The sequence below is a fragment of the Triturus cristatus genome, chromosome 10 (genome assembly GCF_964204655.1).
Source record: "Triturus cristatus chromosome 10, aTriCri1.1, whole genome shotgun sequence".
Lineage (NCBI taxonomy): Eukaryota > Metazoa > Chordata > Amphibia > Caudata > Salamandridae > Triturus > Triturus cristatus.
In genome coordinates, this window is record NC_140593.1 from 413,596,441 (window position 1) to 413,609,944 (window position 13,504).

At 42.8% G+C, this 13,504-nt stretch overlaps 1 protein-coding gene across 1 annotated transcript in view; it reads right to left on the reverse strand.

Moving 5' to 3' along the window:
* The window catches only part of LOC146789534 (uncharacterized), a 317,842-nt gene that overhangs the window by 93,987 nt on the left and 210,351 nt on the right, over positions 1 to 13,504 (reverse strand). Inside the window, exons 13-15 of the mRNA XM_085631700.1 lie at positions 1,367 to 1,411; positions 1,202 to 1,283; positions 999 to 1,091 (exon numbers count right to left, since the gene is read on the reverse strand). Of these exons, the coding sequence (XP_085487826.1) occupies positions 999 to 1,091; positions 1,202 to 1,283; positions 1,367 to 1,411 (220 nt within the window). The remainder of the gene's footprint in view (positions 1 to 998; positions 1,092 to 1,201; positions 1,284 to 1,366; positions 1,412 to 13,504) is intronic.

Consider the following 13,504-nt stretch of genomic DNA (forward strand, 5'->3'; position numbering starts at 1 on the left):
TCCAAAATTCTCACGCTATCTAATCCAGAAGCTACAGGTGGTACAAAACGCTGCAATGAGACTGGTACTTCAAATCCCTTGTCAAAGCAGAATCACAGAGGGTTAGAGGGAGCTCAATTGGTCACCAGCTGATAAACAAATTATTTTTTTAATTATTAACAATTGTGCACAGGGCTTATTATCAAACTGGCCCCAAATTCCTATCTCATTATTTTGTTCCCTCCCATCCACTGAGAACGTTGAGGTCTACCTGTAATAATCTTCTAGTTATCCCAAAGTTCAGGGTACAAACTAGGATGGCATATCTACATCTGTTCTCGGGGCAAAGGCATTGAACAGTCTTCTGCTCGCTCTACAGCAAGCTACCAACCTTACTACTTTCAGACAGCTTCTGAAGTCATGGCTGTTCACTCAGTCCTAAGTGGTTATTTTCCGGAAGGCCAGGTTTCTTTCTTTTGTTTCAGTGTTGTCAGTGCCGGGATGCCTCTCGGGCTGGTTGTGCCTTACAAAGACCAAGTTCGCTCAAGCAAGTTCATCTTATTGTTTCATTATAGAGTTTCCAAAACAACAGAATGTTTGACAGGGTCATCAGAACTATACAAGGCTTCATGTTCTTATTTGGACAACAAAAAGCTGCTGCACAACATGGCTAAAAAACATAGACAAAGCCACTAAGTAATGTAGATGAGACCAATTGGCTTTCCCAATGTTTGTTAGAAAAAAGCAATTTAGGAAATTTTCTAGATGAGGGAACTTAAAATTTCATAGAGAGGTGCCCCTTTAAGATGCTATCAAACTGCCCAATGTGTTTTGAATTCTAAGAGCGAATAAACCTAATATAAGCAATGCATAGAGCGAAGAAAACCTGACATATTCTTTCAGTATGCCATAGAGTCCTACATATGGTCTTAATACATTGCTCTTGGAAAATGTAATATTGCAGTGTTAGAAAACCTTTGTTGCATTAGACTGAACACACAAATGTCAGGAAGGAGTACCTTAGAAATGCTGAGATCCTCTAGCTGGGCCTGGGTGATCTCACTGAGCTGCCGAAATGTCATTGTAAAATCTGCCTTTGTGTCTTCCATCAGCTAAGGAAAATAATTCATAATGCCATCAGGTGAAGTAATTTCTCTTCAGGAAAAGGTCAGATGGCATAATTATAGGGATGGCGAAAGGGGAAAAACAGTAATGCACTTACGTTTAAAAAGGTCACAATCACAGTTTTATCGTCTTCACTTTCTCCCAGGATTCCCAACTTAGCTTTAAACAGTTCAAAAAATCTAAAATAATGAAAGTACAGTCATAAACCACAAAAGGCATTATAAATATTTATAAAATACATTTTTCTCAAAGACATACATACCTGTTGTAATATAACTGTGGGTATCCTTCAAGGATTTGTAATGCCCTATGGAGAAAATTTAACAAACGCCTAAGTAAATCTAGACAGAACTTCAATTCACTCACATTTTCTTTAAGGAACACAGTGGCGTAACGAAACCCTGGGGGTGGGATGGTCCCCTTGTCAAGTACATGGATGCCCCTCCCCCCAGCCCACCATCTATCACTTTGTCCCACCGCCAAAAGCGCTGGTATATTTTGAATTGAAACCTCCAACATTTAATGAAATGCCTCTATATTGTCTTGCTCAAAGTTCTAATAAGGAAGTGAGGAAGAGTCTTAACTATAAGCTACACCATTTGTAACATCATTGTCAAGAGCAGATTATTTCACTGAGACAGCAATCAGAACAATGCTAAGGAGCGATCCAACTGCCTCAGGAAATGCCTATTACTGAAGAACACAGAACAACTACCTAGGGTCTTGATTGGAATTGACATTGATGGAAAATAATTTGAAAATGAGTAAGATAAACCCAAACCTGCAATTTACAGACTTGATATACAATATACACAAGTAGTACACAAGATATAACTCAGCATCCTGAGAGCTCCAACAGAAATGAACTGACGTGAATTATCAAAATGCCACACACTTGCGTCTGTCAGGGATTGTGCACAATATTAAGCACTCTCTAGTATTTAAAATGAACTGAGGAAGTAATTTCAATTTCTGCCATTATGGCTTTCGTAATAAGCAGGACAAAAACAGGCAGGCAACACGGCTGAGGATAAAACTGCTTGGATGCTTCAGAACATTGAAGCAGATATTTGTCTGTTTGTATTTATCATGCATGTAGTATAAATAATGCTAATTACAAGATTTAAGGTGCATATATTACAGACAAGTGCAAACAAAACCATAAATAACACATCATGTAGAATAAAAACAATCTATATTAGCAAGTACCTAAAGACAGAATCTATACTAACTGTAGTTGATGAAGCAATCCAGCAATATACAAAAATCAAGCGTGTTTTGTAAAACAAACCCCTTTTCTTCTTGCATCAAGGTGAAAATACTTTCAAAGTGCATGATAAAAACAAGTCCAGGAGTATGCAAAAATGAAGCAAGGTTAGTCAAACAATTCCTTCTTTGGTTTGTGCATGAAGGCACCAATATTTCAAAGTGACTTGCCAAACAAAAAAAAGGTGCAACAGTTTACAAGAATCAAACCAGTTCAATCAAACTGTGGCCCTTTGGTTTGTGCATGAAGGTGTAAATATTTCAAAGTGACTGTTAAATAATAACAAATACAGCAGGCAGCAGCAAACAAAAATAAATCCAGGTTAGTCCACCTATGCCCCTTTGGGTTGTGCATGAAGGCGCAAATATTTCAAAGTAACTGGTAACACAATAACAAGCTCAGCAGCATACAAATGTAACCCTTACACAAACACTTCCCTTCTTGAAGCAAACACAAGGAGATGATGGACGGAGCACTGAAACTTTTCATACACTCACCCACAGTCACAGATCTGGGTTGAATCCATCAATGTTCTTTAGCTCACTTCGCCACCCCAGTTCAGATCCAGCCATTTGCAAATCAGTCTTGACCCTGTTCCTTAGGGGAACAGTCCAGCCTAACTGCCGAACCAGGTCTTCCCTTTTTGAAGGCACAAATATTTCAAAAGTGACTAATGAAACAACAACAAGTTCAGCAGCATAAAAATCAAACCAGTTGTGATGAAAACTTTACTTTTTACTTTTGTTTGCTCACATAAAAGTAGTGGATTAAAGAGAATGCAAGGGCTTCCCAGTCAGCATAGGAAAGTCAGAATAATTCTCACTAGTTTATACTGCTAAGAGTCCTAGTATTGCTTCCAAGATACTGTTTCTTTGTTTCTCTGCATATAGTTGTGCACCGATCCTGCCTCCCCACCCTACAAAGCTCTGTCCCTTGGCTGCCATCTTAACTCAAAGCACGATTTACTGTTAGCAGCACTGGCAGTATCCAGGAATCAGTGAAGATGACCATAGAGGGTAGAGGAAAAGTGTAGCTGATTGGGGTATTACTGCTGAGTAACAATCCCTGATGAGGACGGTAGGCATTGTTTCGCGGTATTTCTAACTTAATACAAATACCACCTTTGGCACAGTTGTCATTTTGTGCAGTAGTAGTGTTTCATTGCTTCTTGGGAGTAGGCAATTACATGCAGTTAAAGAAGGCATGCAGTCTGTAAGTCCCCCACCATAAGAGCATAGATGAAAACTACAATCAGGCGAGGAAGGCTCTCAGCTAATAAGCAGGACAAACCTACGGGGTAAGGCTGTCCAGGTATACAGCCTGCCGCTTCCCTAGGCAAGAGTCACCAATTTCCATGGAGAAGCTGCTAGTCCAGTCCAAACTCACGTATGATATTAGGAATTATGATGTTTTCACAGGGGTCTGGCTCACTCATGCCCCATCTCTGAAATTTCAGTCTACTTCTTGACACATACTGTGACTTTAGAAAGTCATTGATGATCAAGCTTGTGTAGGAGAGCAGCCATCTTTATTGGCAACATTGCCCCCATCCTTGTCAAGTTGCAGTGTAGGTTTGGGATCTAGTTGTTGTAGGGCCTTTCCTTTTCTGGAGTATTCTTGGTTGTCCAGTGTTCTGAATTTCACATAGTTGTCGCACAGATCAGGTTGACATTTTAATGTAATTTGCTCAACATTGCAGCTTTCATGTGAGACGTGTGGTCGAAAGATTGTCACGGATTTAACACGGAAACATTCTCCTCTTGGTTGGGGTGAAATGTGGACATTTGTAATTGAGGGAACAACTAGAAAACAAAGAAAATGGTGCATTTTATTTCTGGCTAGATGCATCTTTAGTTGTCTCTCAGAGATCATACCATCAATATGCAGAGGAGTGGCATCAAACCAGCAACACCCCCCCCCCCCCCCAACCATCCTGATCAGCTGAACTCGCATGATTTGCTGTTGTAACTGTCTTTCATGATGCAGGTAGTGTTGCCTGTTCGCCGAACATTTCTTTGGCACAGTAAGTATATGATTCACTGTAGAGAGAGGCATCCTCATAATTTTTCTTTGTGCTGTGCAGCTGTGGTGAATAATAGCCCTGGATTCATGTGGGAAGTCCATTATCTGATAGTGAATTATTTTGTCCATTATTACTCTATGAATTGATTCTACTGCCCAGTGTTTACAGCAAGTAGACTTTTCTACAAACCCAACACCCAAACAAAGATCTCTGTCCCGCAGTGGGGAAGCTGGAAATGTTAGTAAAAGTCTCAAGTCTTTGTAAGACTGCAGTTAAGGAATCACCATGCCATCTGAGAGAGGAATGTTCTGTGTAAACTAGACTTTCAAATACCCCCTTTGGTGGCCCCAGACTGCCACTTCCCTTGTGTCATCACAGACACTATAAAGTATTGTTCATCTACACCCAGCTCTGTACCCCAAAGCTACTTGTGCTCATACACCCATCCCCACTGTGGCAATTCTGCCCACATCATGCCCTCAAGTGCCGCCAGTTCTCACAATGAAATCTTCCTATAACATCCCCGGTAACGACTGCCCCCTGCGTGCCCCTCAGTTACCGCTAGGGTGATGCTTCCTTTGCGCCCTCCTGCCCTATGCTAGTGCCAAAGATGACGTGTTTTCATCACCAATCATTCCCTCTAGTTATCCCTAGATGCCACTTTTTGAGTCCAAAGCAAGTTTCCTCTGTTGACCCCATCAGTGCTGCCACTGTCCCTCTTCACCCTGCAGTCCTGCTGCCCCCTCCACATGGGACAGACACTGTACCCTGCTAGCAATCACCCCAGTGCCTTCCTTTTCTTCCCCAATTCCACACTCTGAGTACGCTGGTGAATCTCTTTGTGCCCAGAGGCTTATGCATCCTGATTTCTCCCATGCAACACTCACTCTGCCACACATGCTACCTCTTCCCTACCTCTCAATGTTCGCAGGCTACCAAACATTCTGCCTGCCTTCAGTTACACCCAATAGAACATCCCTTCTGCTCCATCCCCAATTGCGCCTGCGATGTTTCCATTCTGTGCCCCACCACTGCCCCAGTTATCCCAATCTATGGTCCTCACAGACCCTAATTGCACCAGACACTGAGCTTCCACCCACCAATGTACCCATTCTGTGCGCTTTGCTGCATCTTTCAATGCACACAGACCATTCAGCCATCTGTGTCCTACGACTTCCCTTAATACTTTGTGATAACTGTACAGCCAGACCCAAATTATTTGGCCTAAACGAGACAAGAACTGTACTTCTACCATCCTTTGCTCCCTCTATTTGACCTCTTGCTCTCTTCCCTCTGAGACCAAATATGCCTCTTACTCTGTGCCTCAGGTGACTCTTCTCTTTGTCCACACACCAGCAATTACCTTTCTTAGTGCCTCCATCATTTTGTCTCATATGCCACAGATGACCCTCACTGCGCTCTCACCCCTGACTGCCAGCAGGTACGCACTTCCCATGATCCAAAAGCCCCCATTGCATGAATCCTGCAGCCATGTGTCCCCTTCGGGTCCCCTGATACCTCCCAGATTTATCCCAGTGCAATGCTCCCTCAGCCCCCGGCTCCTTCCATCGGTGCCCAAGATGTCAATGATCTGCATCTCTAGCCCAGTTACAATCTCCATGTGCCCACAGGCACTCCCCTCCTATGTCTCAGATGCCACTCTTCTCTAGCCCCACTCCAATGCCCACAAGCACCCCCCTCCTATGTCCCAGATGCCACTCTTCTCCAGCCCCATTACAATGCCCACAGGCACCCCCCTCCTATGTCCCAGATGCCAGTCTTCGACAGCCCCACTCCAACTGCCAAATCAAAATACCTGAAATCAACACCTCTCTCAGCTCCCCTGATGCCTGCTCCACACCCACATCCCCAAATGTCCAGTGTCCCAGGGACCTTATTTCAGTAACTTTTACCCACAACTGTGCCATTTGGTAATTTATACTCCTGTTCCACAGACACCCCCTCTGCAGGCCTAGCCACCAACTAACCCCAGTTACCACCATCCTCTGTCCCTACCCTTAAGTGCCGTCTCAAAGTGGTTCCTCATATCCACTTTAATTGCCCTTTAGTGGTTCTTTCTCTGTGCCCAGGGCAACAGCTCTGTACCACAACTGCCATCTTCGAAGTCCCGAGATATGCTCTGTGTGTGCGCCAGGTGCCCATGTTCCAGGTCTCGACCACAACTGCTTCCAAATACCCCCTCCCTCTGTGAAACAGATGCCCCCGTCCTATCCTCCTTCCCAGAAGCACCTGTCCGGGGGCCTAGGCTGCCACTGTGTATTCTATCAGCTTCTCCCTACAGGCCGGCAGGCAAGCCCCTATACCTCTCTCCATGTCTCCAAGTGCTATGTCTCCATAGTCCATCCAAATAATAACAGCCACCGAGCGCCCCTGCTCAAATTGTCCAAGCACCACTTGAGGTGGTCTATCACTATGCCCTAGATGGCCGTCTCAATGTCTCCATCTCCAAATGCTTCCAAGTGTATCATTCCTCTGTGCCCCAGATGCCTCTGCAGCTAATTACCAGTTTTCAATGTCATGCTCACACTTCCCCGGGCACATCTCTCATAACCCACAGGCTGCCCCTAATTCCCCTCCAACTGATCTCCTAATGCACTACTCCTTAAAGTACCCCAGCAACAATGGACCAAATTGCCTCCCTCCAAGTTCCCCCTGGAGCAGGTCTTATCAGCTGCCTCCAGATATGACCACGCATGTGAACTCTGAGTCCCAACTGCCGCCTTCAGCTGCCCTTTGGTGCCCCTTCTGGTGTGCTCTAAATGAATATATATCACACTAGAGGGTTCTAACGGTGGAGTAAAACAAAGCATCAAGCATCACTAACTCCAAATGAATGTAACTCACACAGGTGATGGAATGCTACTGTGCTAAAAGACAAAGTCAGTGTGTGTGACCAAAAGGAAGGGAAAGGAATCTTTTCTTTTAAAGACGAGAACCCTCACTCACCCGAGGGTGACATGCATCATCATTGGGTCCCCTCTTGCACACTGCAACCGCAAGGTATACAGTGTGGGCTACAACTCTCAGAAGAAAATAAGAGAGGAGCGTGAGGTGTTTTTTGAGGATGCCAACTTAGGCAGGGGGAGTAAGGGGCAGAGTGTAAGTCAAACAAAATGTAAGTAGATAAAACTAGCTACGAGGGTAACAAAATTCAATTTAATAATGGTTCCCATCAGCTAGGGTTAAAATGAGGTGATACAGGATTGAAATAATACCCTAATTATTAGTGGTCGACATGTTTCTGCCAGGTGACTACTCGTTCGCAGCATTCATCAGGACCTCTCAATATTATCACTCTGCTTCAAGAACAAACATAAATAAAAACCATACTCAATGATAGGGTGTTTATGACAACAGAACCAGCTGCAGTCCGGTCCAGTGTCTCTGAAGAAAAAAGATAATTAATAGATTCAATATCATTTCCAGAACGTCAAGGTCACCCTCCACACACCAAATCGAACACCACACACGTGATATGTGTTACACACGTGGTTAAGAAAGGAACAAACACCATTCAGGTAAGTATACATAATGAACTCACCTAGGGGTAATGTTAATTTACCTCTACCTTTCAAGGAATGATGCTTCAGATCACAAATTACTAAAAAGGAATAAAAGAGCGGCTCAAACTGGTTCTACCATGTTGCACAAGCTGGACAAAAATAATGATAGTCTAGTACTTCTGTAGTTAAATTTTGTTAAGACAAGCAAAGTCTGTAAAATTCCTCAATACGCAATGTTCAGAGCAATAATTAAGGGTGATAACATTATAACCCACATGTCCCGAAACCGAGTAGCTCACAATCACTAAATGCGGGCATACAGCTCTTGAGGATATACAGCGTGTGTTCGATGGTATCGACACGACAAAAGAGAGACCTTTAATGTATATTGCACATAGCTGGACAAGTATAATGATAGTCTAGTGCTTATGTAGTTGAATTTTACTATAACAAGCAAAGTCTGTTAAGTTCCTCAATACACAATGTTCAGGGCAATAATTAGAGGTGATAACATTATAACCCATATATCCCAAAAACCAGTGGCTCGCAGTCGCTAAATGCGGGCATACAGCTCTAAGGATATACAACATGTGTTCGATGGTATCGACATGGCAATATAAAGACCTTGAATGTATAAGGTGTAGATTCAGCCTATCTTCACAGCGCACATGTCAATGACAGCTACCCACACTCACAACCTCCAGTACCTTGCGTTAATCTGTGTCTTTCCGTTCAGGGCACCAACCGAAGGGGGAGAGACAGCGCGTCTCAAAATGCTTTTAACTCTCCACAGGCAACTCCGTGAGTGCGTCTACCCGGAAGTAAAACAGTTAACATCCGGGTTGTGAAGGATCAAGGGAGATGTAGTCCTACCATGTAAAAACAGTGAAATACGCTATAGAGAGACGGACGAGAATCGTGTCAACACTCTCCTGTATTTCAAATTCACAAAAAACCACCGCATTAAAATCGGAATGATATGTCCACAGTGTAGTGAAATACTTGGTTTGTAAATGTGAGTTTGACAAAAATATAGCCATATCACTGCTACGTAACACACCTTAATCGTGTGGCCAAACGAATGGAAAATATATATACATATAGTTCCATGTGTAAAACAAGGCCCCAACTACACAATTACAAATTGTTTGCAAATTGGTACACAATGCATAATAGAGATGGTGTATCCATTGTAAGTGGATATAAAGGACCAACATGTGTAAGGGATAGGGAAGTGGATATGTATATATTATATGATATAAATATCATGTAGAAACAGAACCTACAGGCAAGATTTTCAACATGGACCTGACACTTGTTCCATCAAAAGTAAGTCAGGGTGTCACCCACCATATATGATGGTATCGTTAATCCCATACATATGTTGATACTCATCCATAAATTAGAAACTGTATGGGACACGGCAGAATTAAACAGAACCCCAGGGGATGTCCTCATTAAGACCTTTCAAATGACTTTTGATACGGAACACCCAACGTTGTTCGCGGCGAAATAGAACCTGTTCCAAAGGTCCCATATTCACATCATAGTGAGGTTTATCAATAATGACCCATTGAAGGTCGTTTTCCGTGTGACCCTTTTCAAGGTAATGTCTTGTCATAGGTGTATTTGATTTCTTGCACCAAAAGGTGCTGGGATGTTCAGTGATTCTTTGACGTTCTTTACGACAAGTCATGCCAATGTAAATTAGTGAACAAGGGCACATGATCATATATATCACCCCACTGGTGTTACAATTGGTGTGGTTATTCAATTTCCATGGTCTCCCTGGTAAGATATCTAGCTCCGTTACATGACTTGTAAAGGGACAACATGAGCAAGAGCCACATGGAAAATGCCCAATCACAGGATTAGTATTCCACAGTGTTGATTGGCTGTTGTGATGTACAATGGTTCTTGGTCGTGTATGTACCATGAGATCTTGTAGATTGCTGCTACGTTTCAATGCAAATAAGGGCGAGTCTAATGTAAGCTTGCCTGTGTTAAGTATGTGCCAATTCTTGTTAATGGCCCTTTTAACATTTGTAGTCAGATTGCTAAAAGTAGTCACACACACCAATCTATCTGATTTTGGTTTGGTATATGTTTCCAAAAGTGCCCCCCTGTCGTTGTTGCGAGCACTTTTGGCCGCTCTTTTTATCAGTTGTGTCGGATAGTGTCTGGCAGATAGCTCCTCAGTCAGCTTCTTGGCATGTTTGTGATACTGAGCCAATTCTGAACAATTTCTCCTGAGTCTGAGAAATTGACCTACTGGCAGATTGGTTAGTAATGCCCTCGGATGGAAGCTATGAAAACTCAACAGGGAATTACGGGCCATCGGTTTCTGGTATAACTCAGTGTGAATCCTCCCATCTTTAGGATACAGTCTGAGGTCCAGGAAAGGAATAGAGAAGTTGTTATTCTCACCAGTAAACCTCAGATTCGTATCCCGTGTGTTCAGCCATATAGAGAAGTCTTCAAGAGACCCCTGGTCACCTTCCCAGATGACCAGGATATTGTCTATATAGCGCTTCCATAGTTTGAGTTGACCATGGAAAGGGTTATGTAGAGGATAGATGTGTAATGTCTCAAAGCCATGCATGTAGAGATTAGCCATGCTAGGTGCAGAGGTACTCCCCATGGAAGTACCGGTGGTTTGCCAATACAGTTGTCCTTCAAAACTGAAAAAGTTTTCTTTGAGTGCCAGTATAGCGCATTGCATGACAAAGTCATTAGGAGTTTGGTCATCACGTGGATTTCTATCTAACAGATCCCGTATTGTCTCGAGGGTGGCGTCCTGCGGTATATTTGTATACAATGCTTCCACATCGTATGTAGCCATCAATTGACAATTGGGATCAAAAGAAAGAGATTCAAGACACTGCAACACATGTTTAGTATCCTGTAGATACGATGGCATTAAGGATACAAATGGTCGGAGAAAGTGATCCACGAATTTCGATGAAGGCTCTAAAAGAGACCCAATACCAGACACTATCGGCCTACCAGGTGGAGGTCGCTCGTTTTTATGAATGTTTGGGAGGACATAAAAGGCTGGTATTCTGGGATTTTTCTGAATCAAGAAATCGGCCTCGTTCTTTGTTATCCAACCAGCCTCTTTCCCTTCTTCTACCAGTGACTTGATTTTCAGCTGTAATCGTCTGGTGGGATCTAATGCATGAGTGTATAGAAAGTAGTATTCTCTAGCTGTCTACGGCATTCTCGTCGATATACCTCTGTGTCCAAAATCACCGTCGCTCCCCCCTTATCTGCTGGTTTAATCGTGATAAGGAGATCGTTACCCAGATTAGAGATACATTGTCTCTCTGAGTTAGACAGATTACAAAATACTTTTTGTGTATAACTAAGGCCCAATTCATAGTCTTTCAAAACCGCTTTTTCAAAAGTAAGAACTTCAGATGGGACCTGTTGCGATGTAGGCAGGAAGGTAGACTTATTGCGGAGACCTGTGTTCGAGCCCTGATTAAATGTTTCTGTTTCTGCATCACTAAAGAAAAAGCACAGACGTATTTTACGAAAGAATTCAGCCAGTTCTTTATGGGTCATAAAATCGTCGCCAAGTTTTGTAGGTACAAAACCTAGACCTTTGGACAGAACACAAATCTCTAATTGTGTAAGTGATTTACTGCTCAAATTAACAATTAAGTTGTTGGCTCGCTCGTGGAGGCTGTCATGCTCCTCGTGATCCTCTGTTCCAGCGCAGGATCCCAATTGACTCTGGGAGTCTCCAGTGTCTGACCTCTGTTGCCTCTCCTGCGTCCTCTCTGTCCTCTGCCCTGTCCCAAAAAAGGTTGGTAAGACGGACCCCCGTAGGGTGGACAGGGATGAAAAAGGGGTGGTGGAAAAGACCATGGTCGTGGTGGCCACCAAAGCGTTTGTTGGTTCTGGGGGAAGGGATGGCCTCTACCTCTACCCCTGCCTCTCCTTGGTTGACGAAAAAGAGATTGGTCCGTATCCGAGTCAGTGGAATCACTCCACTCGTCAGAGTTGGAGGTCCACTCGTCCGTATCTCTACGCCAACCTCGTGTACCTTTCTTATTTTCCTTTTTGTTAAGGTTGGCCTGATAACCATTCGCGATGTATGGGTATACCTTTTCAAGGGAGAATCTATCAAGATCTTTCTTGAGTTTATCAATTTTATACTTAACCAGATCGTCTTTGATCTCGTTCAAATTTTTTGTAATCTCATCTAACTTCTTTTTGTATACTGAGATCTGTATACCTGTTTTCAGCTGTGCTTCCAGAGATTGAATTTCTATGACTAATAAGTCAGCTGTTTCTTTTGCTGTCGTGATTATTAAGACAAGCCAATCCCTGGTGCAGTGCCAGGCTATTTTAGACTAGTTAGTGACGAAGGCCTTATTATCTAGAAATAGTCTAGGGGCATTAGACACAACGAGGCCAGGAGGAGCTATATTCCCTCTAAGGTATTCAGTAAGAATAGCAGCATGTAAAATGGTACGTACTTGTTGTTTCTTGATGTTGCTAAGTTTGGTCCATTCTTCTGTATTGGATAAGGTCTGTGAAATATGAGTATCTAAAATGCTAGGTGTATCTAATATTGCCTGTACTGTATCCTCATCAAAAGCCAATCCCGTGTATTCAGTCATGTCCACACAGGGGCTATTGCTAGAATAACATCGACTAGCTGGGTAAGATTATGTATCCACTACAACAAAACAACCAATCAAACCAATCTTAAATAACTAAAGACACACAACCCACAGCAATTGCTGTACTAAATATATATCACTCTAGAGGGTTCTAACGGTGGAGTAAAACAAAGCATCAAGCATCACTAACTCCAAATGAATGTAACTCACAAAGGTGATGGAATGCTACTGTGCTAAAAGACAAAGTCAGTGTGTGTGACCAAAAGGAAGGGAAAGGAATCTTTTCTTTTAAAGATGAGAACCCTCACTCACCCGAGGGTGACATGTTTCATCATTGGGTCCCCTCTTGCACACTGCAACCGCAAGGTATACAGTGTGGGCTACAACTCTCAGAAGAAAATAAGAGAGGGGCGTGAGGTGTTTTTTGAGGATGCCAACTTAGGCAGGGGGAGTAAGGGGCAGAGTGTAAGTCAAACAAAATGTAAGTAGATAAAACTAGCTACAGGGTAACAAAATTCAATTTAATAATGGTTCCCATCAGCTAGGGTTAAAATGAGGTGATATAGGATTGAAATAATATCCTAATTATTAGTGGTCGACATGTTTCTGCCAGGTGACTACTCGTTCGCGGCATTCATCAGGACCTCTCAATATTATCACTCTGCTTCAAGAACAAAAATAAATAAAAACCATACTCAATGATAGGGTGTTTATGACAACAGAACCAGCTGCAGTCCGGTCCAGTGTCTCTGAAGAAAAAAGATAATTAATAGATTCAATATCATTTCCAGAACGTCAAGGTCACCCTCCACACACCAAATCGAACACCACACACGTGATATGTGTTACACACGTGGTTAAGAAAGGAACAAACACCATTCAGGTAAGTATACATAATGAACTCACCTAGGGGTAATGTTAATTTACCTCTACCTTTCAAGGAATGATGCTT